Source organism: Ruditapes philippinarum, unplaced genomic scaffold, assembly GCF_026571515.1.
Source record: "Ruditapes philippinarum isolate M1 unplaced genomic scaffold, ASM2657151v2 ctg1349_1_1_1_1, whole genome shotgun sequence".
Classification (NCBI taxonomy): Eukaryota; Metazoa; Mollusca; class Bivalvia; order Venerida; family Veneridae; genus Ruditapes; species Ruditapes philippinarum.
The window spans coordinates 87,495-115,486 of NW_026852031.1; the positions used below are offsets into that span (position 1 = coordinate 87,495).

At 30.9% G+C, this 27,992-nt stretch overlaps 1 protein-coding gene across 1 annotated transcript in view; it reads right to left on the reverse strand.

Moving 5' to 3' along the window:
* Window positions 1-1,852: 1,852 nt before the first annotated feature.
* The window catches only part of LOC132747212 (pecanex-like protein 1), a 36,163-nt gene continuing 10,023 nt past the window's right edge, over window positions 1,853-27,992 (reverse strand). The window contains exons 8-37 of the mRNA XM_060736545.1: window positions 27,627-27,876; window positions 27,086-27,213; window positions 26,665-26,758; window positions 26,033-26,192; window positions 25,651-25,695; window positions 24,136-24,202; window positions 23,503-23,667; window positions 22,483-22,536; window positions 20,946-21,056; window positions 20,510-20,613; window positions 19,398-19,531; window positions 18,888-18,996; window positions 18,332-18,418; window positions 17,778-17,928; window positions 17,090-17,225; window positions 16,088-16,265; window positions 15,199-15,307; window positions 14,464-14,593; window positions 13,878-13,936; window positions 13,298-13,513; window positions 12,911-12,970; window positions 12,256-12,449; window positions 11,576-11,806; window positions 9,764-9,870; window positions 9,307-9,454; window positions 8,779-8,930; window positions 8,302-8,380; window positions 7,733-8,007; window positions 6,311-6,608; window positions 1,853-4,962 (exon numbers count right to left, since the gene is read on the reverse strand). Coding sequence (XP_060592528.1) covers window positions 4,660-4,962; window positions 6,311-6,608; window positions 7,733-8,007; window positions 8,302-8,380; window positions 8,779-8,930; window positions 9,307-9,454; window positions 9,764-9,870; window positions 11,576-11,806; window positions 12,256-12,449; window positions 12,911-12,970; window positions 13,298-13,513; window positions 13,878-13,936; window positions 14,464-14,593; window positions 15,199-15,307; window positions 16,088-16,265; window positions 17,090-17,225; window positions 17,778-17,928; window positions 18,332-18,418; window positions 18,888-18,996; window positions 19,398-19,531; window positions 20,510-20,613; window positions 20,946-21,056; window positions 22,483-22,536; window positions 23,503-23,667; window positions 24,136-24,202; window positions 25,651-25,695; window positions 26,033-26,192; window positions 26,665-26,758; window positions 27,086-27,213; window positions 27,627-27,876 — 4,334 coding nt within the window. The 3' untranslated portion in view covers window positions 1,853-4,659. The remainder of the gene's footprint in view (window positions 4,963-6,310; window positions 6,609-7,732; window positions 8,008-8,301; window positions 8,381-8,778; window positions 8,931-9,306; window positions 9,455-9,763; window positions 9,871-11,575; window positions 11,807-12,255; window positions 12,450-12,910; window positions 12,971-13,297; window positions 13,514-13,877; window positions 13,937-14,463; window positions 14,594-15,198; window positions 15,308-16,087; window positions 16,266-17,089; window positions 17,226-17,777; window positions 17,929-18,331; window positions 18,419-18,887; window positions 18,997-19,397; window positions 19,532-20,509; window positions 20,614-20,945; window positions 21,057-22,482; window positions 22,537-23,502; window positions 23,668-24,135; window positions 24,203-25,650; window positions 25,696-26,032; window positions 26,193-26,664; window positions 26,759-27,085; window positions 27,214-27,626; window positions 27,877-27,992) is intronic.

Here is a 27,992-nt window from a genome sequence, read left to right on the forward strand (position 1 = left end):
GTCCAGGGCTCTGACTTGAGGACTCAAATATAAGAAATATGTTACAGTATTAGATAATATAATTATTGTGTAAAACAATATACTGGTAAGTAATTTAAGTAACACATTTTATCAACTGTACAATATAATAGGTCAATATACAGAAACACCATGTATCCTAGCAATCTATATCATCAACAAAAACACAAATTGATAATTCCCAGTATCTAAAACATATATGCTTATTTTAAATAAACTAGTCCTATATTACATAAAAATGAGCTAGTGTATATTTTGCTGGGATACGGACAAAAGCCCCCCCCGGACGAAAGCCCCCCCATCTAAAAAATGACAAGGTGGACAAAAGCCCCCCCATGAAATTTTCACATAGGACAAAAGCCCCCATAAAAAAAGTAAAGGTAGGACAAAAGCCCCCCCCCCATAGTCAATCAAATTTACATATAGTGTATTAAAGTTGTGTTTTTTATGTGTTTTAAAAGATATGTATGGGCGTCACATGTAGGTGACATAGTGCTTAGGATATTAATTTGATCCCTTTACAAAAGTGATTAAACATTACTACTCTTCTGACCCTTGTTGTGTATATGAAAAGCTATGAATTCGGTATCACATGCATACATTATTTAATTTGTTATCACTTCAATATATACATTATAAATAAACATTAAAACAAATTCTTTTCATTTTTATTTAAAAGTTTGTGTGAAATTTGATGAATTTGAGCACCTGTGCGAGTGAAAAAAGATGGGGGGCTTTTGTCCTACCTGTATTTTTGATGGGGGGGCTTTTGTCCTATGTGAACATTTCATGGGGGGGGCTTTTGTCCACCTTGTCATTTTTAGACGGGGGGGGCTTTCGTCCGGGGGGCTTTTGTCCTACACTCATATTTGCTGGGGGGGGGGGTGTTCCCTGATTAACATCTGTGTATATGACACTGTTCTAACTACATATATAGAGAACATCATATACAACAAGAGTATCGCATGCGGCATTAACACTTATCTGTTAATGACAACTATAACCATTTTTTATAAACTATCTAAGTTCAAAAGGGACATTAACTCCTATAAATGGGAGACGCTCAAAATCCCCTTGATCATAATCCCCTTGGTTGATAAACGACATAGTGATCGAAATCCCCTCAACAGAAATGACAGGGTTATCATAATCCCCTTGGCAAAAATAAAGGGGTGGTCATAATCCCCTCAGTGGGTAGTCAAAATCCCCTCAAATAATGTGAAATGGTTGGGAAATTTCTTTTCTTATTTTTCTTTTTAGTTCAATGAATTTAAGAACCAACTGCTTCAAGAATTGCTGAAAAAAAAGAGAAAAGCATACAAACAATTAAAAGGTGTATGTTTGTCACAGCCAGTTAATAATGACACCCTTTATTGATGTTATTATTGCTGAGAAAATTGTAAAATACAAACAAATAAATGATAGTTGATTATAATTAATCATTGCAATTATAGTTATATGTAACAAACAATCAATTAATCTTTGAATGACAACATTGGAGTATTTAAAAATAACCTGTATTATATTGCTAAAGTATACTCCATACTCTTTCCTCTACTCAATGTAACTGCTGTTTGCAACATTTCTTTATGTAACACAATAGTTTAGCTGGAGTGACAAAAGATCAAAGGAAAAAGAATATTGAGTAAAGGGGGTTGTTTTTCACAAGTTGAGGGGATTTTGACCACCCCATCATTTTTGCCAAGGGGATTTTGACTATCCATCAAGGGGATTATGAACACCCGGTCATTTCTGTTGAGGGGATTTCGATCACTATGTCATTTTTCAACCAAGGGGATTATGATCAAGGGGATTTTGATATACATTCCCTATAAATATGACTTTCAGTATAATGTCCCTTGTCTTACAAATGACAAAAAATTCTAAGTTATAAAAGGGCATAACTAAAAAAATTTAGCTTTCAGAATAATGTCCCTTGTCTAATAACTGTGCCTTGTAATGATAAACAAGTATTCATGTTGATAACTTGATTCAAGTTTCACGTTGATATCTTTAAATAGTTTTAAAACCATTCTACAAAATAGGCAATTAAGCAAAAGTTCTAGTTAAAAAGAGGCATAACTCCTAAAATATAGCCTTGTAACTGCATCTTGTCATGATATGCTAGCATTCCAAATTTCATGTTAATACCTTTTACAATCTTTGAAAGAAAAAGGGCTACATTAAAGCTGCACGCCTCCAGATGAGCCACAATATTTCAAGAAAAATCAATATTGAGAAAAATGTACTAAAATTTTAAGAAAGGTAAAAACATTCAAGATCCAAGTTATATCTAAAATGTTATGTGCGGTTAAAGACTAGTATTTTATCACCATATTTCCACTGCATTACTAACGCAGTAAGAGCTTTTTTTTCCTTCATAATTTGACCTTTTTTGGGGAATTTTCGTGGATTGTAAGTGCCGATTGCAATATATAAATTACTTTATTTGTTCACCTCACAATATTTTACTTTTAAATACATTTCCAAAATTTCCATGATAATAAACATGAATCTGGAGGCGTGCTGCTTTTAAGTTTTTGCATGGCTATGACAACATCAAGGATGGCGACAAGGCAGCAATCACAATAACTTGACTTTTTCTTCAAAACAGATGAGCTAAAAAAAGAGTGCTATATGATAATATAACCATTAATATAACCACCAATATAACCACTACTGTACCACTACTAAACCGTCCAATCAATGGTCTAATGTCTGGTGTACAACATCATATAATACACATATAGACAAAACTTTAGAGTTTTAATATAACAGTAGTTATATATACATAAACAAATAGATTTTTCAATATGTTTAAACGTTCTCAAATATATATACATGTATATATAATAATGTATGTACAAATATATTACATTTGTAGACTACAGGAACTTATTGCACAAACATAATTTAAGCCAAATTGGAAATAAAATCAGTACACTCAAATATATATACATCAAACATATAAAATATACTGAGGTTAAAGTCTTAATAAGCAAAGTACAGAGTGTGCTGGGGACAGTTTCAAGATTAAAACAACAATAATTTATCTACACAAGTTTATACACTAAAATCTTTTCAAACGCTTATTAAATAAAACATATTAGGGCAACATTACAATAGGAACAGAACAGAACCTTTTATTTTACAATAATGTCATTAAATATATTGTACTAACAAATTTGTAGAATCTAAGTGGTTACTATCTGTGTGGTTACTAACGCTGACCAAATATTTACAATCAAAGGCATAGTGTTACTTTAAAGAGACATTTGTAAACAATATTTGTTTATTGTGTAAAACATTTAACCTTGTTTTTATTGTCAACAGTAATATATATTCATCTCACATCCAGTGTTTAAAATAACTAAACTTTCCCATCAACTTATCTTATGACAAACATTCAAAATATTACATGAAATTTAGATGAATATGAATATATTGACAAAAATAAAATTTATATTTAAAATTGAATATTTCAGAGTCAATTAATTAATTATCAATTAACTATCAAGAGCAGACATATTTACTGTATAATAACACATTAAATGTTTACATGTTTATAACTACATATATGTCAGTTACAAATCATTTAATATTTAAACTGACAATATAAGAAACTTTAGCAAAGTTTTTTTGCAAAAGCAAAATAAGCGTAAGTTATTCACATTTCTGGTTGGTGTTTTTTATACTTTCTTATCCCATTAATAATTTTAGGGATATATAGATGAATATTTGAAGCTTTGTGCCTTGTTTGTTTGTTTTTGTTTGATTTGGTTTTACGTCAGACCAACACAGTATAGGTCACATGGCAATGTTCCAGCTTTACAGGTGGAGGAAGACCTCAGTTGCCCTTCCATGCATTATTTCAGGCACCAACAGGCACCTGAGTAGACTATGCAGACTGGACTTGTGTGGACTGGTCTATACTGGTGGTAAAGGCTGACCACTCTTTGGTTTCAGCAGGGGTTAAATCTTTCATAAAAATGTGTAATGAACAATTTAATCTTGTAGCCAAGTGACATGTTTCAAAAAAAAGAAAACATTTTTTTTTCTGAAGTGATGATTATCAAATATGATTATTCCGAGCAGTTAAAGTATTAAAGATTTTAAGAGAATTTAAAGTATGACCAGGCGGCTATATAAAATGAAAGGTATTTACAAGAAAATAATTTATCTATTTACATTCTCACATAAATTAACAGTAAATAAAATACTAAGAACATTAAAATTGATTTACCACCCTCGTATATCACATAATTATCTTTGATAATTTATAAATTAAATGAGACATGATGTTTTAATAATGGCAATTATAATACATGTATAATGGCATTTATACTCAATATCCCCAACACAATTTAACTTGACAACAAATTTTGGAAAGCATTTCACCGTAATGAAGAAAAAAAACCAATTGTTTGTATAATATATGTTTTCTAAGACGAAGAAATTTATATGGCAAAGATTTTACTTCTATCTAATTAAGTACATGTAACTATAAAAGAGATTTATGGCATAATAAATAAGGTGAGAGAGAAAAGAACCGGGGTAACAGTACATGATGATGTCATGATCTGCTGCAGTGTCCTTGTACAAATTCTAAGAAACCTACATGAACAAATCAATGAGTTGTTCTCATGTTGCCAGTGGGTGAAGGCAAACTTCTGCTCCGGTATACTGCACACCTTGTTCTCCTATAGGAACATATTTGTCTCCAATTTGTAATAATACTATCGTTTTATCAACATGTGATCTTTTAACAGTTTCTTTATGACATGGGGACCAGCGATGTACAACATAACCCTCTTGTCCTTGTGTCGGGTACCAGCCAGACCAAACATTCTTCCCTCCATTATTCCTCCACTCCTCATTTGGCCATTGTACATCAATTCTACGTCCTAAATTCACACTGTCATACACACAGCTCACATCTGTAATCTGTAATATACACAATAAATTTATTGATAAATCTGTCATGTAATATACACAATAAATTTCTTGATAAATCTGTCATGTAATATACACAATAAATTTCTTGATAAATCGGTCATGTAATATACACAATAAATTACTTGATAAATCTGTCATGAAATATACACAATAAATTACTTGATAAATCTGTCATGTAATATACACAATAAATTACTTGATAAATCTGTCATGTTATATACACAATAAATTACTTGATAAATTATTCATGTAATATACACAATAAATTTCTTGATAAATCTGTCATGTAATATACACAATAAATTACTTGATAAATCTTTCATGTAAAATACACAATAAATTACTTGATAAATCTGTTGTGTAATATACACAATAAATTTCTTGATAAATCTGCCGTGTAATATACACGATAAATTTCTTGATAAATCTGTTGTGTAATATACACGATAAATTTCTTGATAAATCATTCATGTAATATACACGATAAATTTCTTGATAAATCTGTCTTGGAATATACACGATAAATTTCTTGAAAAATCTGTCTTGGAATATACACAATAAATTTCTTGATAAATCTGTCGTGTAATATACACAATAAATTACTTGATAAATCTGTCATGTAATAAACACAATAAATTTCTTGATAAATCTGTCATGTAATATACACAATAAATTACTTGATAAATCTGTCATGAAATATACACAATAAATTACTTGATAAATCTGTCATGTAATATACACAATAAATTACTTGATAAATCTGTCACATAATATACACAATAAATTACTTGATAAATCTGTCATGTAATATACACAATAAATTACTTGATAAATCTTTCATGTAAAATACACAATAAATTACTTGATAACTCATTCATGTAATATACACAATAAATTTCTTGATAAATCTGTCGTGTAAAATACACAATAAATTTCTTGATAAATCTGTCGTGTAATATACACAATAAATTTATTGATAAATCTGTCATCTATTATTCACAATAAATTTATTGATAAATCTGTCATGTAATATACACAATAAATTTATTGATAAATCTGTCATCTATTATTCACAATAAATTTATTGATAAATCTGTCATGTATTCAATTATACTTTTATTACTGATTGCTTATCAAATAAGATCCTTTCTTCAAAATTGTAGAAGACATTATTTGGCTTGTAGATAACAAAAAGAAGAAAAAGCAAACATAATCTGTTTAGACTGAAACACTTAGACTTTGGCAAAAATAAAGCTGAGAATCTAGTGATGGTTAAAATAAAACACAATTAAGGTTTGAATTAACAATTGAAAACAATGTTACACTGATCACAGACCTTTGCTTTTAACCAGGAATCTTTTGCTTGTTGACTGTCAAGTATCAGTCCAGATAGTGTGACAACTGATCTTGGTTTGCTGGCAGCAGAACTGGTTGTAGAGATCAGACTTCCCCTGTTACCCCTAGAGTTCAGTGTCATGTCCCCAGGTGTGTTGACAGGAGTGGTTGGGGGGCAACCTCTGCCAGCTGAACCAAGGACAGCAGCTGCGGCTTGATGTGTACAGCTGTACGGGATATCTCCCTCCACACAAGCTGAACTCCCAGAAGTACATGATGCCCCACAATGGCGTCTTAAACTAAAAATACATATTACTTTATAAATCACAACACTACCTTTTAAAATCATATATGAATGCAATACATATTTGTGCCAAACCTCACATATCATAATTTGTTAACTTAATTTGTTTATTATACTATTTGTTAAGATTTAGCAATTATAGCCCCATATCAGCAATATATCTATAGGCTGTTACTTAACGAGTATTCTTTCATCTTCCTACAGTATAAACTTGTTTTTGTAACAAGTAGACACCAACTTGTCCACATAATTTCCATAAATAAGTAGTGGAAGATAAAATGTTGATATCAAGTTAACCTTTATTCTGATTCTTTAAAGCAGCTGACCTCCAGAAGATAGCAGAAAAACTGCCGTCTTGCTAATATTTCAAAATCCCCCTCAAAAAGATTATATTGTTGAAAGAAAACGAAATGACACTTCAAAATGTTCATATTTTAACATTATTGCTCTGAAAACAAACGGTTCATTTTCTACCCACGGGAAATATCTTCTTTTATTATACCACGGAAATTTTTTCATCCGGGTTTTTTTCTAGTATCACATGATCGTACAGGACAATATCGCGACCTGTGCTCCGGAATGCACAGAACCCGGGATTTTATAGGGATACCAATAATTGCTATTGTTTTTATATTTGTAGTAATTCATGGCCCTATAAATTATAATTGATTAATTATTTCATATATATGATGACCAATTTATCGATTTAACCTTTAGCTTGAAATGTGATAATGGCCTACTCAATGACGAAAATTGATACACGATCCCGGGCATACCGGATACCGTGATTTTTCCGGACCACTGTTGTGACACGTGACCGGGTTAAATGAATTATCTTCTATTTATATTGGCTACTGCGTTAGTAACGTAGTAGATTATGGAAAAGAAAAACCCGATATATTAACGCTTTTGTCAACATTCTTTCTTGAATTAAGGTGTCAGTGATGATGGATTTATACAATAAACCTAACTAGATCAGTATTTACTGTTTACTTGAAATTTTATTTCATTTTTTTCATTTTACCATCTGGAGGTCAGTGGCTTTAAATCAGACATTGTAATTTTCTAAAAAGATTCTTAAAATAAAATACTTTTAATGTAGTATAACTGATAGCATACCTCTGCCAGGCGTTCTTGAAGAATCTTTTAACATTATCTATGATAAATTCTCCACCAATAACTGATGTATATTGTTCATTGGTAGATGAGTATGATGTAGTCAAGGGAGACACATATATAGGGTAACCTATTGGTTGATCACATGATGAGTTTATCATGTTACGTAGAGCTTGTTTAGCATTCTGTATACTGCCACGTTCTGGGTTACGGTTTCTTAGGAAGATCAATTCCTGTTGTTGCCCCGCCCACAATCCACGAACACATTCACGGTTCACCTGTTTCAATAATATATGTTTCATAAAGTCTTAAAATACTGATCAAAACAAAAAATTTGAAGCATTATTTCAAAAAACCCTACGTCTTTATCAATAGAAAGACATTTTCATTCCATACAATTGTTTCTAATCAATAATTGTAAAAAATGTAAGTGATTCGCTATAATTTAATAGTGACAACTTCATATACAATGTATAATAAAATTTCAGGACAAACTTTATTAACACATATGAAAAGAGAAAATTACTATTATATTAATCATTACATAATTGTATCTGGATAGATTTACAAACCTTGACAATTCTGAATGTAAGAAAACGTTTATTTAACATGATAATCTTGTACTCATCTGATCCTTCATCAAAAACATTCCTGCAATATAATATCAATGTATTTCTATTACAATAGTTGATATTTACTCATAGGTTGTCAGACTATCTTAAATAAAAGCATGGCAATATACAGAATCAGATTCCCTTAAACAAATACAACTTAATGGCTTACGTGATATCCTGCAATTAATCAAGAAAACAAAAGATTCATCATCCTTAACATATCTTAAATGTTGAGAACAACTTTGTATACTTACTTTCATAATAAATTTTATTACCATTGCGACAAACATTACAAGGGACTTAATATACAAGAATTTAAATTGAAGTTTTGATAAAGTTTTTACTGATTTAACAATTATACTGTATAATTATAGTCCAGCTATGCTATTGGAGGAATCTATGATTCCACTTTATGTATTATTTCATAATACAAACCTAAGAGCAAGTAAAGATGGTGTATTAGATAGTACAGCATTTCTCCAGGCAGGATCAGCCTCGTGTGAGATGACTAGACTGGTTTCATAATGACTTATAGCATCATACAGAGATTCCTCACTCTCATACGCTTCCGAGATCAAAAAATGGTCCTGAATATATATAGTTGTAAAAGTTATAGAAGTAAAGTTCAAATTATAATATCAATTTGTAGCATAACAACAAGAAACCTTCTATATAAGCTCATCTATATATATTGTAGGAAATTTCTACTTTATGGATTTAATGTTGTCTGGGTGATACCACTCAATATGTCCAGTCAAATAGCTTGAATAATTATTTCGAGTGGGCACTTGAGTACAACCTCCAATGTTCTGTAAGCTAGCTGGATGGCTTCCTCAAACGAAATAATCCAAAGATTCGAACCCACAGGAATGAGGGGCAAGTGGTTTGAAGTCAACTGCCTTAACCACCAGGCAAAAGGCACAAAACCACTGTGAATTATTACATTATAAAAATTATGTGTACCTGGTGTAATTTTAGAGACATTCTAACACCTGGCGCTACAACACGACGTAATAACTCCATATCTGCAAACACCCATTCATCTCGTGATGATGTTATACGAAAATCTCCTTTAAATAATGCATGTAGACCATATAGGAAAAACTCAACACTGAAAAGGCAACACAAATATACATGTAATTCATAAAGTATATTTGAACAAAACTTTAATTTTGCAGTATTTTAGCGCCTTTGAAAGTGCTGAAAGGCGCTTTATAAATCTGGTTATTATTATAAAACTAGATAATTCTAGGAAAATTGAAATTGTGTACAAAATTTCTGAACAATCAAATAGCAAACCACAGAACTATGAAACATTATATATTTTCAAGGGCTTTCTAAACTAGATATGAAACAGGCAATGTGGATTATAGTATAGATCTTATTTACTATTAATACATATTGTATTCTAGTAACATACCTGGCAGAAGCATTATTATGTGAGGCTGTACCCAGCGCCCTCCGCCCTAATAAACTGAGAGCAAAACACAATGTGACCAGTGGTGAATCTCTTCTACAATCTACTTGCTGTAATATAACATATAATGACATAAAGTCAACTATACAACCACCTAGTAACAACAGTTAACAAGCAATTATCATAGTATTGCAAGCAATCCATAAGTCCCCTACCGGTAAGAGCCCAAGCAACATTCTGAAGGGCCATTGGCCATTCACTTAGGTTCCTATTTTAAGTAAATTTGTTGAAAAAGTTCTTTAAAAGTGATCACAGGAAACAGTTTTTATGTACAGACAGACGGACACTCTAAAGTTATTTTTTAAACATCCCTGTTATCAAAATATAACATTTTTAAAATCCTATCATGATTGAAGAAGTTGGAGTAAAAATTACCAATTTCTCAAAAAAAAGTCTAAGTTCAAAAGGGGCATAATTCTCCCTAATAGTCTTGCTAGAGTATTGAACACTCACAAATGTTGAGTGACAATAAGAAACATTTATATGAAGTTTGAAGTAGATACATTCAGAAAAAGAAGTTATTAAAAAAAAAACAATGTTTTTTAATGAAAATTTTAAGTTCAAGGGAGGTAATTCTGATAATTTTTGTGCTAGAGTTGTAAACCTTGTCACATATGATGTGGTTGATGACAAGCAACTTATATTTAAAATTTGAAGAAAATACCTTAAGAAATAAAGAACTTATAGTGAAAAAACTTAAAAACTAGAATCAGAAATCTTGAAATTCAGTCTATTTGTTGCCATAGCAACCAGAATTTTCAACATAGGAAGATAAAAAAGGATGTGCATAATTTCCATATTGCCATCTACCAATTTGTCAAGTTTCATAAACATATTTTCAGTACTTTTTGTGTTATCACTGGATCCAGGTTATGTGTAAAATTTGCCATATTTTCAGTCTATTTGTTGCCATAGCAACCAGAATTTTCAACATAGGAAGAAAAGAAAAAGACGTGCATAATCTCCATACTGTCATCTATCCATATATCAAGTTTCATAAAAATATTTTCAGTACTTTTTGCGTTATCGCGGGATCCAGGTTATGTGTAAAATTTGCCATATTTTCAGTCTATTTGTTGCCATAGCAACCAGAATTTTCAACATAGGAAGAAAAGAAAAAGACGTGCATAATCTCCATACTGCCATCTATCCATATATCAAGTTTCATTAAAATATTTTCAGTACTTTTTGCATTATCGCGGGATCCAGTTTTGTGGACGGACGGACTGACGGACGGACAGACGGACGGACGGACGGACGGACAGACGGACAGACGGACGGAGGGTAAACCTAAAGTCCCCTCCGGTAAACCGGTAGGGGACTAAAAAGTAACATATAAAATAGGATAGCAATGTATTTTAATCAAATAAGCTTTATTTTTGAATACATTTATAAGAAGACTGGAATATGAGAATAGGTAATATAATAAAAGAATGATTTTCTATTTTTCAAACAAACTTTAATACAATTTTTTTTAAATAAAAGTATCTTTAGATACAGGAAAAGACAAATTCATTGAGACCATGTGACACAATCACCTCATTATGTCATGTTTGTACATGGAATGAGAGAAATAAATGTTTTTTGACTTGACATAACAATAATTGATTAAGATAAAGAAAAAATACATAAAGACCTCGTGAACGAACAACAAAATTGAATCCATTTAGTTCATACTGCATTTTCTTACAATAAAACCACAACAAAGTCCAGTTACTAATATGTGACAAGGCTGTATAAAATTTTCCTACTTACTTTTTCTCGTCTTGAAGCACAATACTGAATCCAGTCCAGATTACGATTACAGAAACTTTTACGAGATATCCCAGAATTCTGAGAGTCATAATCATCATCAACATGTACGCTGAACGTCGGATCAACGTCACAATAATTCTCGTCATTCATCGGCAGTAATGCTTCCTGAATACCACTGTTATCTAACCATTGTTCTAACCTCGGAGATCTTACAGTATAATATATTATACTCTGAAATGTAACAACAAGATAAAACATTATAACATATAATACCCTCAAAATAGTCAATTATACCATGGAAATAAATTATATCATATGTCTTTAACAGATATTGAAAAAAATTTACTTTCTTTTTTCTAGTAGATGTGATAAAATTATTTCTTATCATATTCATAATTAGAACAGAAGTTTTAGTAAAAATTGATGAAAACTATACATTGAGAAGCTATTGAAAAGTAAAATTTGTTTATATCTTTAGTTTAAACAATATTTTATTCACAAAATAATACATTACAAATAGTATTGAGTTTGTTATACATATATTAATATATTATGAACAGAAAAAAAGAACGAACACAATATATTTCTTACATCTGCAGTTTATATTATTAACAAATTCATTTTTTTTTATCTTTTCCAGACCTGTATCAACAAATTTAAATATAGACAGTGATAATTACCTGAACATAATACATAATGAGAACTTTCCTGAAGTCAAACACTCCCACCATAGAGGCAGCATTGTTATCAGATATACTGTAACCCTCGAGAACGTACTTCGTGACAACAACCTCCCACGATAACCATCTTTGATTAAACGCAGCATTCAGAGACAGAAAATGAGGTAGATGACCAGGCTCAAAACAACAAAATCCTGAAATATTTATTATCATTTAATAATATGTCATGGTCTAGAACTGTTCACTTATTAGAGGACAAAATGTGTAAAACTGTAAATAGCTCTGCATCAATTTACGTTGTTCTCTACTCCCATTAGAAATTTGTGGAAGAATTTCAATGTTGATGGGAAGTATGTCATGATCTAGAATGTGTAAGCAACCTAATAGCTCAGTCGGTAGATCCAAGGTAAGGTATAAAGAGGGTCCTAGGTTTGAGTCCCAGCCAGGATGCACATTTTTCTCACCCTGTGACAAACATTTAAACAAACTGATCATTTTGATATAAAGATAAATAAGCAAATGTAGAAAACTGGTCCATGTATTTCTTAACAGTTTCTTACTCATCTACAACTAAAAGGCAGACAAAAAGACAATTAAATAAATTAATTTTTAGTTGAACAGTTATTGGAATTTTTCAAATTCTATATCAACATACCATCATTATCTTCTACACCTTCTGTTATAGCTTCTACTTCTCTCTGCTGACAATATGTTCCTGAAATGAAATTAAACAGATTTAAACTCATGTAACAAAATATTGTTTTGATAGGTTGTTGTCCTGAAGACATATTCCTAATAAAAATTACATACCGTAATAATCATAATAAACCTTGTTGACTATAGAGTCATATCTTTAGTTAAATGTATGTTATAAAATAAAACAATGAAAGGTAAAAAATCTTACATTCACTTACAACATATTCCACATTGTGGTTTACAGATCTATATTAAAGATAAATTATGTAACTTAAGATAAGTAATGTTCACAAATTCAATGATTTTTATATGTAATTGATTTATATAAAGGAAGGACTGAACTTACCCCTGAATTCAAGTCCCCTGAGTTGAAATGTGACAACACCATTGCCCATCTCTATGATATGTACAAGTGCATTAAGAGAATCTGACGCCATGATAAATATGTCACCTTGCTCCGCGTTACCCCACCTACCCATTAACAGATCCCCGCATAAACTATGTTGTAATGATCGAGTTAAATGTTCATAAAATATAGAGTTTAGATTGTTATCATCAGCACCTGTAAAATAACAAACACAAATATATATATGATGTGAACGTATTATGTATTATTGAAAAACATGATGCTGTAGTAATATACTAGTAAAATAAAAACTTGTTTGTGAAATAAATCATTCTGTTTGTCAGTGTGTGTTACCTCCTAGGATGGTATAATGAAAACATTTCCAAATCTGCATGTAATTAAAAGGCAATAACACTTCAAGGTTTGCTCATGCCTGTAAATATAGAATACACATCTAGGCAAGAACTTTTACTGATTAAATCAACTTTACAATTCTTGGTAGATAAACAATGACTATAGATTTATCATTATAAACTAGAGTAGAACAAGAGGATAGAAGTATGTTTTATATCTAACTAACCAGTATTTCTCTCCAACTGTTGAGATAACCTTGTATTGCTGTGATCTACCCGTTTTGTACTGAAATAAAATTATATATTTTATAATGTTCAAAATATAATAATAATTCTATTAAGATAATGGTAAACTTTTCTTAATCAACTAAACAGAGAAGTTTCAAATGGAACTTTTTCCTCAACTACATTTATGTTGACACATCATGGTTATATAAAATTACAGAACAAGCAGAAATAAAATACTTGTTAGAACAGGGTGAATCACGTGAAATGTTTAACACTGGAATATTTTTTTTACATTGAAATATTAATAGAACATGTAAAAGTTTTTAAAATAAATGTCAAATATCTACTTTATATTTTTACAGAAGTCATATTATAACATCGATTTTTGTCATTTTTGTAATTTGTTAGAATAGCACGCCATAATTGTTTGCTAGGGTTTAACAGCAACACCGACACATTGCTGGACATATCATGCAAATACTAATTTTGCCTAAAATCTGTTTCTACAATTTAAATGAGCGAGTTATAAATTTAAGTTATACTATGGTGAATCCTATAAAGTATAAATGATATAAGTTTACATACTTGTAGTCCTTTTCCCAGAACTTGACTGGTCTGACATAGGATGTTATAAATATGGCACTACCAAGGAATGGGTTGAGTGGTGTAGAGAAGAATGATGATACCCCAGCTTGTAGAAATAACATCGCAGAATCTTTATTATATGTTAAGATAAACATACTTCCAATCTTTCACTCATTAAGCACTAGCATGTAGATTTAAGCAATCAATATAGTGCCAGGTCAGCGGACACATCCATGCAACCTGACCAGACTATATAATGACAACTGATAAAAAATTTAATATGATACTGATGACCCTTGGGCAATTAATGAACTAATCCCACTTCAAGCCTGGGCAAATCCATTACAGAAATTCAGGGTTGTAAGCTTTAATTTTAAACTAAAATTAACAAAAAATGAACTTTTAACTTAAAAAGGTATTTATATACATACCAAAAGGTATAACAGATTAGAATATACTATAATTATTATTACAATAACAAATGATTTTTTACTTCAAGGAGATTCTACAAGCTTGTCCAACATATTTTTTGCTTGAAGGAAACAATAATATAATAATTTGTCTTTTGACAACTTTCTACTATAATCATTTGGAAAACTGTATAACAGACACATTGCAGAAACTTATATGAACATGGATTTTCAAAACTATTTTTTAAGAAAATGAGGCCAATGCCAGTTTTAACTCAATATTGCCCCAGAACGAGTAAACAAGCAAAATATAGAGAAAGGATACGAGGCACACTGAAAGGTTGAGCAAATGCATGGAAGGCGGAGCCCCAGGTGATCTGCCAGGGTGCTATATATGTTATGATAAACTTCATCTTCAAATACAGGTCACAAAACTGAAATATATACAATAACTTACTAATGACAATTTATTCTACTAATATATAATATAAAAATATCAGAATAAAACAAAAACATATACAAACTGACAATAAGATAAGGCAGCAAACAAATCCTTCCATGAATATCAAGGTAGTTATGATTTATCTCGAGTTGTTTTACCTAGACTGTAACATTTTTACCACATTACAGAAAACACCATGATCGCCAATCTACAGTCTACTTTAATATCACAATTGTGCAAATTAGGATATTATAATGTATATATTGTTTATATAAAAAGCAACATCATGTTTCTGTAAAGAATAATAATATCTGTCATATTTTGTGGTTGTGTAAGGGTTAGGGATCGAAAGATCCGTCCCGAAGTGACCCGACCATTGGGCGGTAACTCGGCAAGCCTCAATACCACCCATGGGCGGGTGACCGAGGGACGGATATTCCAATCTGAGCTGAAAACATGTCAGATGTTTTTTCTTGCATATTCTACCACATTCCATTATATTTTAAATTCTTTTATCTTTTTTTCAGTGGAAATTTATATCATTACAACCGTAACTACTTTCTTACAACAGCGTATGAAGTACAACTTCATTCATAACGGTAAAATGACGTCATCCTAAACGTGCCAATGTACAGCATGCAACTCATCTGGCACCCCCCATGCTGTATGAAATTTCCGGCATGGGTAAAACTCACGGAATTGCCAGTCTGATATGCAAGAAACTGAAGTGTATTCTGTTTAAAGATAACCTAGTATTTATCATGAATATTACCTTTGTAAAGAGAATGGCAAGAAAGAAGTAATCTATCAGTGTGGTTTCTGTCGCCCAGCGAGCATCATATTTAAAGAATAGAACAGTAAATGCTAGAATCATATGTTGTTTTGGTGTATTAGAAAATGCAAATCTCAGCAGCTTTAATGAACACACTGTAAGCACCAGTGGACCGAAACTGAAAAATATACAAATACAGTATGTTAAATGTAAGAAACACTCTATATAGAAATTTTTTATTGGGTAAAATGTTGCACAAACACAGTAAAGTTCATATGGCTACTTTCCAGTTTTACTGGTAGAGGAAGACCTCAGGTGCCCCTCTGTACATTATTTCAGGCACAAACGGGCACCTGAGTAGAACTACAGACGTTCTGTAAGATGGCTTTCTCACATGAAGAATCCAAAAATGTTAGCGCGGCTTGAACCTACAGAAGTGAGAGGCAAATGGTTTGAAGTCATCGACCTTAAGCACTTGGCCACAGACACTTCCAAGTAATTGAAGTAATTAAATTAATACATTTCTTTTGCTGAAGATGAACAAAATACAACATATATCTTAAAATGCAATCAAAAATCTTAAAATGCAGTCAAAAATCTAAAATCTTAAAATGCAGTCAAAAATCTATCTGTTATTGAACAACAATTTTTTATATGATATTTAGATGCTGAGTATCTGTGAATCAAACCCTTTTCATGTACATAATAATTCTTGCAACATGTTTGCTTATTTGAAATTGTTAACTTGATACTCTTTATATCACACCAAGGAAATACTTCAAGCTTTAAAATCATAAAGCTACAAGTAAACCACTGTTTTTAAATAGTAGTACCAATACAATAGGTAGTATTTGTACAGTTATTGCCCTTGACTTAGTAAAATTTGCAATTTTCAACTTGTGTCTCACAATAGTTCACAATCAGCTTGTATGATCATACTTAAACATATTTGATTGATGTAAAACTGGTAAATTATTGTATAATGATCATGAATTAACTTACTAGTTTCCAAACTTGCAGACAATCTCAGGGACAGACCTGGTTAAGGCACACAATACAACGACAGGATACATTCCATTCCTTTCTATAAATCTCAACCATATATATAACTTCTCAAACCACATTATCTTTGCTGCTCCTGTAATCATAGAAAATCACATTGAAATTTACAATCAAGTTGAATAAGTTGAGATTATTGTTATTTTGTGGGTTTTACATCACACCAACACAGTACAGGTCACTTGGTGACTTTCCAGCTTTACTGGTGGAGGAAAACCTCAGATGTACATTATTTCAGGCACAAATGGGCGACTTAAACCTACAGTGGTGAGAGGCAAGTGATTTGAAGTCAATGACCTAACCACTCGGCCACAGATGCTCCTTAATATAAATTGAGTACTAGCCAAATAGAAAATCTACCATGAATTGCTGTAATTTTAGGGCTAATTTTGATCACAGCACACTGTGCATTATGCAATTTCTGTCATCGGCTTCACTAAAAAAAACTTTAATGTTAATTAATAATATCATTCAGAATTACAAATCATTTAATATATGAGGAATTTAATAGAGTTTAATTTAAGTGTGCATGTTTTAATGATGAAACCTTCAGCATTTACAGACAGGTGGTTCTCAATTAGCTCAGTTTGACTTAAACCATAGAAATAAGAGCTGAGAATACAAATTTTACCTGTAGCTTCAAACATGCTTCTCTCCTGACTTTTCAGTAACGGATGAGAGCAACATAACCATGGCATCTCTTTACGTAGTTGTGGTATGAGGTAGTGTATGAGAAATCCAAAACCAGCAACAGTGAAATATAGGATATCATCTATGAGAGGCTGAAATTCAAAACCAACAACAGTGAAATATAGAAAATCATCAATTAGGGGTTGAAATAAAACAGGAACAGTGAAATATAGAATATCATCTATGAGAGGCTGAAATAAGTCAGTAACAGTGAAATATAGGATATCATCTATGAGGGGCTGAAATTCAAAACCAGCAACAGTGAAATATAGAATATCATCTATGGGAGACTGAAAGAAGTCAGTAAAGTGAAATATAGCCATCAAATACAGACTGAAATAAAATAGAAATAGCTAAATATAGGATATCATCAATGGGAGTGAATTTCAAAGCTACATGTGACTAACAACCATTAGGTAATATTTATACCAAACACTTTTTGTCTTATTATGATGATGTAAATAATGTTATGAATATTAAGATGTAACAATTTACCTGTATAAACACTGTACTGACATGGATGGCAAATGACAGAATCATAATAACAATGCTGATCAGTAAGTCAGACTGTAGTCTCTCACTCTGAAAATATACAGAAAGAAAATCATTGTAATAACACTTTAATTATGTTAGCCATTTCTCAGTCACAATGTTATCACAGTCTCTGTTAAGGTCAAAGGTTAACTGTCCAGTTTTACTAGTGAAAGAAAACTAACAACCCTCTGTATGTTCAAAATATAGCTGGCACCTAGGATGCCTACCTTCAATACAATACATGAAAATTAGACAAGATCCAAACATACATTTGTACTCATTAAACAATAATAGAAATAAACATTCATTTGCAGCTTTTTTTTATAAAATTATCATCACATTTTCTTAAATTATCTTTTTCTAGTATTTAAGCTTACTTCTTTACGAATTATTGACACCTCCTTTGTAAATTGTTGTTTTTTTTTATGAAATTTCATTTCTCAAGAATATAACATTAAGAAAGGATCTTGGCTTGTGTCCACTTTACGTAAAAATTATTATAAAATGATTTCCTTACAACACAGGTTTTCATTTTTCCTGGCAATGGATCTTTCAGATCTGAACCTTCTTTCTCTCCTTCTTCTTCTTCTTCTTTATCTCCAAACACTTTATCTTTGATCAACATCCTGACAAAATACAAACTTGTTCTTATTAATCACTGTACAACTATCTCATAAATCTATGTTCAATCATTTTAACAAAATATCCATACTTTCAAAATTTTAACAGAATCACATAAATCTATGTTAAATGATTTTATCTAAATATCAACACTTAAAAATTTGAACAGAATATAAATTTATACTTAATATATCTGGAAAATAATGAGCATGAAATGTTTGAAATTTCATACAAACTACAGTCAGGGAAAACGTAAATGAAAGTAAGACTAAAAACTTTAATTAACTTTAATTATTTTTAAAAAATGTTTAATGTTAAAATAAATATCATTATTTATATTATATTTATGCTTCAAATCAATGAATCAAAACAGAATATTCCTAGAAGATAAGAGCTGAATATTTACCATAGAACACTAGGATCTGATGCTGATCTACTAAGATGATAAGACATGGCTACAAGAACAGCACAGTATATAGAAAATGCTGCAGTCTGGGCAAACTCTGCATTCTTACATGGGTTCGGTTCATCTACTATATTCTACAATATAAGAACAAGTCAATGCTTTTGCTAGGTATTGCTTAGCACAGTCATATATCTATAACTCTTCTTTGACCCTATCTCTCAAGACAAGTAAGTAAGTATACAGGCAAGATAATATAATATAAGTGCATCCAGAATTAAACTAAATGATTATCATTTAATACTTCTACATCTATATAAAATAGAGCAATCACTGAATCTAAGACAGCATTAAATCAGAATTTAGTTTTACACAATATCAAACTATGTGAACAAACCAAATAGTTTGATATAGATGAATAGTATATAGAGGATATTTAATTAGTTCAGTGTAAGATCGGAATATATTTCACCGAGTGAGCACCAAAAGGTATATTTCACGAGTGGCGCAGCCACGAGTGAAATTTGAACTTTTGGTGTTCACAAAGTGAAATATATTTCGATCTTGCACTAAACTAAACAAATTTTCTTTTTATTATATGCAAAGAAACGTTTTAAAAAGACATTAAACCTAATACTATATGAAAAGCGCGCCAAATAATAATACAACGTGACGTCATTTACGATGTCACGTCATTGAGTTGGTACCCAGTACTGTGCACGCTGGTATTTCACTGAAACAACGTAAGGGGCTTAAATTCAAAACAGTGAAATTATCAAAGTGGTAATTTCACTGTTTCAAACAGTGAAATTACCAGTTTTATATCACTGATATATTTCTATAAACCACCGAAAAGCATGTAATAAAATTATTTATTTATACAGAATTCATTTTAGCTGGTCTACGAAGTTACAAGCTTATAAAGACATTCTCAAATCAACCAGTACTTAGCATCTTGCTCAAGGAGAAATGGCTTGCCCTTGACATCGTTTGAACCCATGTGGCCAGCAATCCGTAGATTACCAGTCCTACAAATTAACCACTTGTCCAAGCTATTAGAATCAAGTTTAATTAATATTTAATTTGTAAAAACTGAAATAAACAAGATGATATACCTTGCCTAGTTGTATGAGTGTAAGGTAACATATAACATAGAGAAATCCGGCAGCTAGTAAACTTCTACATAAACAGTATACAGATGATACCAGACTAACAGTTGCTGAAATAATAATATATCATACATTATAGAAACTTTTACCATTTCTTTATCATTTCTACAGAATTTAAAATACAATTATTATGGCATTAAGCAGAAAAGACATATTAAATTAATTTTTTATTTATTTATTTATTTTTTTTTTTAGGAATACTTATTAAACATGAAGGTAATTATGCAAAAAATGGTTATTCAAAACATTATACAGATTAAACAGAACTAGGCACAGAAATGAAATAAATATAAATTGGATGTTGCAAGAACAATATTGTACGCACTGAATTTATTAAACATAAAGTTTTGAAAAATTTCGATATTGTAAACAAATTACATACCATTCCCACCAAAAACATGTGTATCTATTTGTTCTAAAGCAAATGTTATAAATGTGTTAACTTGAGGCAGAAGTCCGACTGTAAATATCACAGGTAAACACAGCAGCAACACTGAAATATAATAATAAATCATGTTTTACATAACATATTGTGTAACACAGATCATCAATCATCTGTTTGCTACCTTAGCTTAGTCACTTCATTCACATTAAAATCTAAAGTGGTTTATTATAAGAATCTTACACTGGCTGCCGATACAGACCGGAATATCTAGCACGAGGGTAACTGTTTACGTAGGTAACAAGGTATATGAAACCTTTTTTTTTTAAGTTTGATTTTTAAGTCGCCACTAGTCTATGGTGACTTTCCAGCTTAAGTGGTGGAGGAAGACGTTGGGCATCCATCTGTGCATAATTACTGGCACAAGACGTGACCTGAGTAGAACCATCAACGTTCATATATGATAGCTGCATAACTTTCTCACATGGAAGAATCCAATGTTGTGTGTGAGATTAAAACCCCTGTGAGAGGCCAGCAATTTAATTACAGTTAAACTTCGTTCGCTCGAACTCGGATCACTCGAATACCTGCCTTCGCTCGAACTCATCGCCCAGTCCCGGCAAAATTCCTATATAATAAATACTGTTCTACCTCGGATCGCTCGAACACCCATCGCTCGAACTCTCGAACCTGATCTTCGGTCCCTTCGGTAGAAATATAGTGTAAATCACACCTTTTCGGTCGAACTCTAACAGACAACAAAAGTTGCGGGTCGACATGTTCTAAATAATTGACAGTCGGCGACACATGTTTTTAACACTTCGTGATCATGACAAAGACAATTATGGTTAATAGATACAAAATAAAAGGTGTTTTACCGATTTGTTTGTTATGATACAATTGTTTATTTGCAGTCTTTAGTAACGATAAAAAGAAAGTAACTACTGAAATGCCCAAAGTAATTAAATAAGTAAATGACGTTTACCCGGACGGCTTTAATTACAACCGTGGTTCATGTAACTTGAATTGTAACAGTGTAATCTATTTATAGAATGATACTTGTATGTGTGTTTATTTTAGTAAATGACTACAAATAGATGCTGCTGTAAAATGTTGTTTTTTTAATATTGATTAATATCGATTCATTGTTTAAAATAAAATTCATCCCATAATAAACTTGAACACTGTTCACAGTTTAGATAATGATCGCCCGATCGAACTCAACCAATTACAATATGCATGAATATAGATTAACACCGTGCACCGTTAATAGTGTTTTCAATAGGATAAAATTCTTAATATGACGTATTTGACAAACAGATGTACTAAAAAACAGTTTTATTGACGTATTTATCGTTTGAACGATATAAGCTGGAAAACCTTAAGCCTATGTTCTATGTAATTATTGTTCAACATCGGTTCGCTCGAACTACCGATCGCTCGAACAAATTTGCACAGGCCCTCCGAGTTCGAGCGAACGAAGTTTGACTGTATATATATTGACAGGTGAAGAACAAGGACATTATAGAAGACATACCTCTGAGGAAATCTCTAGCAAACAGTAATATAGTAGGTGTTGTAAATGGCATGCCTACACATTCAAATAGGGGTTCTCACTTCCCCACATAATCCAACTTTAACATAAAGGCCAAAACATAGAAGAAAAAAATGGAGGGGAAACACAATAGATTTTATAACCCTGAAAAAAAACTTTTAATAAAACTATTAAACTTTGATACATCAAAAAAATTACTGAACAGCTGATTGACAATGCATTTTTTAATTTATGACTTTGAGAAAATGAAACTTTGACCATTAATTTGTAAAACCTTTTAATTTAATTTTTGATGTGCAATTTTAAAAAATTAAGCCCAAAGAAGAGACCCTTTTATTTTTTTACAATTATTTAAAAACAAATCTTTTAACAGTACTAAAATTTAAAAAACTCTATCAATCATGTCATTAATATATTAATATAGGTAATTTTAAGAAAAGGGGTTTTAATAAGTTTTTAGTTTTTTAAAAAGTTGAATTAAAAATTGGAATTTTCAAAATTTTAAAGAAGATATTTTTGTATTTTTAATTAAAATTAATTATTTTCAAGTGGTATGAAAAAAGAAAAATAAAATTTAAATGCATTTATGGTCAAGTTTTTAAAAATTTAAAAGTTTTCTTTAAGAAAAAAATTTTTAAAAAAACTGTATTAAAAAAAAAAAAATGGTTTTCAAATTATAAAAAACAAAAAATTGCAACTTAACAATTAAAAAATTGTGTTTTAAAAAAAAGTTAGTGCCAAAATAAAATAAAACCCGGTTAAAAATTAAGAGTGATCGGGACACATGTCACTCTGATAGCAATTTTGCTACGGAGCGGGAGACAAAAACTCATAAAAAGCAAAATTTTTTTTTTTATTAAAGGCCATAACTCAGCTAATTATTTATATATATTCAGTCTAATAAGATTCATCTGAGATCTTAAGAAATATACATGACTTTATAGAATCAAATTGTTTCATACAAATTCTTAAATATTTCTTGTCAAAATTTCTAAGTGTGTTTTACCAGCTTGTAACTTACATGCATGGGTGAGGCGGCATCCGGCTGCACACTTTTGATTAACGAATACTGGCAACCAGCCATGATAAAACAAAATAAAAACATCCATATATCATAGTAGAATTCCCCAGCTAGTACAAGAGCGCCCAGACCTCCCACAACACATTGCCAAAATTTATCACGTTATACCCTCAATCACAGATAAATTCCTGAAATATATCACAACAAATATTAAAAATACAATTGTAAAAAATCAATTGCAACACAGTGGGTAGTCAATGGACAATCAAAATAGCCAACGATCCGGGTAACTTCCAGAAAAATTAAAATTTATCAAAAAAGTGCATTACCCCCCCATGATTTTGGAATCAGAAAAGAAACAAAAGATTATGTTTCAATGTCTGAGATAAATTTTTACCAATCAAAAAATGAATTTACTTTCCAGAAATTTCAAATCTTTCTACTTAATAAGCCCCAATTGTACTAACATAATTAGTTATAAATATAAAGTAAACAACAACATACCCCTTCTAGCAGGGCAAAAAGAGCTAACATCAAAAAAAATTTTTATGAACATTTTTTAAAAAAAAAACTTTTAGAAATTTTGTCTGTGGGGTACATGTGACCCCCCCAACGCCTTGAATCTTGTCCGACGAGGAAATCAAATCTGCGACCATTCTCTAACAGTTGATCAACATATGCCTGTACAATATGAAATATAACATATGCCTGTACAGTATGAAATAAAACATATGCCTGTACAATATGAAATATAACATATGCCTGTACAATATGAAATATAACATATGCCTGTACAATATGAAATATAACATATGCCTGTACAATATGAAATATAACATATGCCTGCACAATATGAAATATAGCATATGCCTGTACAATATGGAATATAACATATGCCTGCACAATATGAAATATAGCATATGTCTGTACAATATGAAATATAACATATGCCTGCACAATATGAAATATAGCATATGCCTGTACAATATGAAATATAACATATGCCTGTACAATATGAATGTAACATATGCCTGTACAATATGAAATATAACATATGCCTGTACAATATGAAATATAACATATGCCTGTACAATATGAAATATAACATATGCCTGTACAATATGGAATATAACATATGCCTGCACAATATGAAATATAGCATATGCCTGTACAATATGAAATATAACATATGCCTGCACAATATGAAATATAGCATATGCCTGTACAATATGAAATATAACATATGCCTGTACAATATGAAATATAGCATATGCCTGTACAATATGAAATATAACATATGCCTGTACAATATCAAATATAACATCTCATTGTCTTTTCTTTATATGTTAAATCATTTTAAATTAAAGTTGTTTCCTAACAAGATTTTATCTTTTATAATATCTTAATGTGATGCCTCAACATAAGAATACTAGCACTATATCTTCAATTTGTCTTTTCTTTGCTTTTTTTATCATTTCCTTTCTTTCTTTCTTTTTCAAAAAAAGGGAAAGGTATACATATAAATACTTTGATCTGATAAAAAAATTTATGGTGGAATAAACTTAAAAGGAAAATTGAATAATTATGAAAGCAGTTTGCATAAGGGAATGATATAATTTTATGTTGCTGCAATAGAAGGAAAGTCCTCACCTTCTTTAACATAAAAAGCAAGGTTGAAGTAAACTTTAATACAATATATCAAGATCAACATGAATAACTGTAACTAGATAACTGTATTCATCAATTTGCAATCTGGACAATAAATATTTTATTTTTTGATAAATAATCATGTAATAAAACAGTTGATTTTATCCAAACTTAAGACATTCTGTGTTTAACAATGACGTAAAAGTGTTGGTAGAGAGAGTGTAAACCCTAAATGCCGCTTCTTCCTTCACCTAGTTTACCAAGACTGTATACACTAATATTGGATAAGCATTTTATTGTAATCCTTTACCCTTACAAACATTATTGTTGTCATATCAAGAAGGCAATATAAGAAAAAAAAATTTGTTTAAATTCCATTCCCAAATACCCATGTGTTACACAGAAATCAAAATTAGAAACAAAATGGAACATGCATGAAAGGTAACTGTATATAATTATAAAATTAAACATAACATCCTTACATCAACACTGGCAATAACCTCAGGGTCAAAATGTTCACGTAAACACTGTATAGGTAAAGTACAAATACTTTTTTATTTTCTCACTATAGATCTAACAATTTAAAACAGTGAAGAATACAAGTCCGAGTCTATCCTTGCAAATTTCTTTTTTTAACAATACTTATTTTAATTTAAAAACCCTTGATATAAATACTTATTTTAATTCAAAAACCCTTGATATAAACACAAATTGTCAACATGTCATAATAAGTTTTGCGAGTTCTTTTTATGTTTCAAATGAACTATTACTTAAATGGTAAGATTAATACACAATCTATTCCTAAATTTATCAACATTACATATATTCCCTATATATTGTAACAAAGATAATTAATGTACACACCTGTAAGATTCCTCGCATTGGTCTTATATCTACAGATCCAGGTAGACCTAGATCTTGATGGTCTAATATACGTAATGATGACATCGGTGGTTTGTCCTCGTCTTTGAGGGAGTCAAGAACAACCATTGACCCTGACGCACAGGAAGAGGAACTCCAGCGACTAAATGATAATTATAATACATGTATAAAATCTATAGACATCCATTCCTTAAAATCATTGAAGAATTATTTGCAGTAAAACTTCAGTAAGTTAAAGTTGAAGGGACTTGTGTAAAAACTTCGACACCGGGACTTCGACTTATAAATCGGTCTCAAATTAATGACAAAATTCTACTGTATTTGTGACTTTTCTGTTCCAAACCAAATATTTCTAATTTATTATTAGTATTTATAAAGTATTTCAATGTTACTTTTTCTACCATTTTAAATTTTTAATTTAGATATTTTATAATTTAATATGAGTGTTTGCTAAACATTTTCTATCATTGCAGTTTATTAGCTCATATGTATCAGGAACAACACTGCTTCATAATACTGAATTAAAATTTATTGTAAATCTGTTGCTTAAGCAAATAATATCTTAAACATTCTTTCCTTTTTATAAATATTTCAGTTAATAAGTGTACACTCACTCTTCCTTCCAGTTTTTCTGGGCATCCGAAGCTTCGGCCAGAGACAATGCTACACCTGCTGTTGCATCACCAAATGTGTACGAGAACCAGTTACCTAGGAAACAAATATTACTATGATATAAACACTAAAATAATTACAACTTGATAATAATGACACATTTTGCAGAACAACACAAGTATAAATTAACTACAGAAAATCATCATTTAAGGCTTACATTAAAAAAATTAGGTTTTGATGACGATATTTTGCATATATCTCCTTTCAATTCATCAAAACAACAAATTACGACAAAACTACAAAAGATACATTAAAAACAATGTTGTGTATGACTGACACACTGCATTTAATCTTTTTATCATTCTTTAAAGATGTATATAATAAACGTTTGAAAATACTGGGAATTTAACATTGAGATAGTACCATCTTCATCTTGGAACAGATGGGTGGCTCCCTCTGTTGTATCTTCATGAGATTCAGCGATGTGCGAGTTGTTTGTAATGCATGGTGGGATTGTTGGTGATCTCTGTCGTACTGCATGACGTCTTTTCCTAAAATTATACATCAAAAGATCTATAAAGATACACACTCTTCCAGAAACAAATAGTTTCTTAAACAAATTAAGATACAAAAGATTTTAAAATATAGAAAGGAACAAACACCCACTTCATTGCCAAAAATATCACTTATATGGAAAGTTATGTGTATGATGCATCATTTTCACAAAATTACACAACAGTTATTTCACGTGAAATCTGAGAGAATGTCTGAACCAAATTTTTTGCGAAAACTTTTTCAAAGTTACCCAGTACTTTTTACTCAATTTCTTGCCATTATATTACAGATGTTTATTCACTAGACTTAATTATCAGGCTTCATTTACAATCATGCTTTATCATGGTATAGCTTTGTAGTATGACACATAATGACACAGTACTATTTTTGGTGACAGTTAAAAGTTTACCTTGCAGGTTGTCGAGCCAGTCTATGTTCACCTTTAGTTTCCCCATTGTCTGGTAGAAGACTCGAGATCTCTGTTGGTGTAACGGGCTTCGACTCCCCAGACTTACTGTCACAATCATCTGGACCGAGAACTGACGTCCCTTCAAGGTCATCAGGAGAGAGGACCGAGGTACCACCGAGACCAGACTCCCCCGCACTCACACTTTTATCCTCTTTCTCACTTTTACTTCTCATTGAGCTGCTCTTATTCTCTGTGTACAAAAAATAATACATGAACATCTAACCTGATAAAATCTCCATTTACTTTATATAAAGATTAGTGCAAAACATGTTTAAATACAAGAACAAATAACTTTCAAAGTTAAAA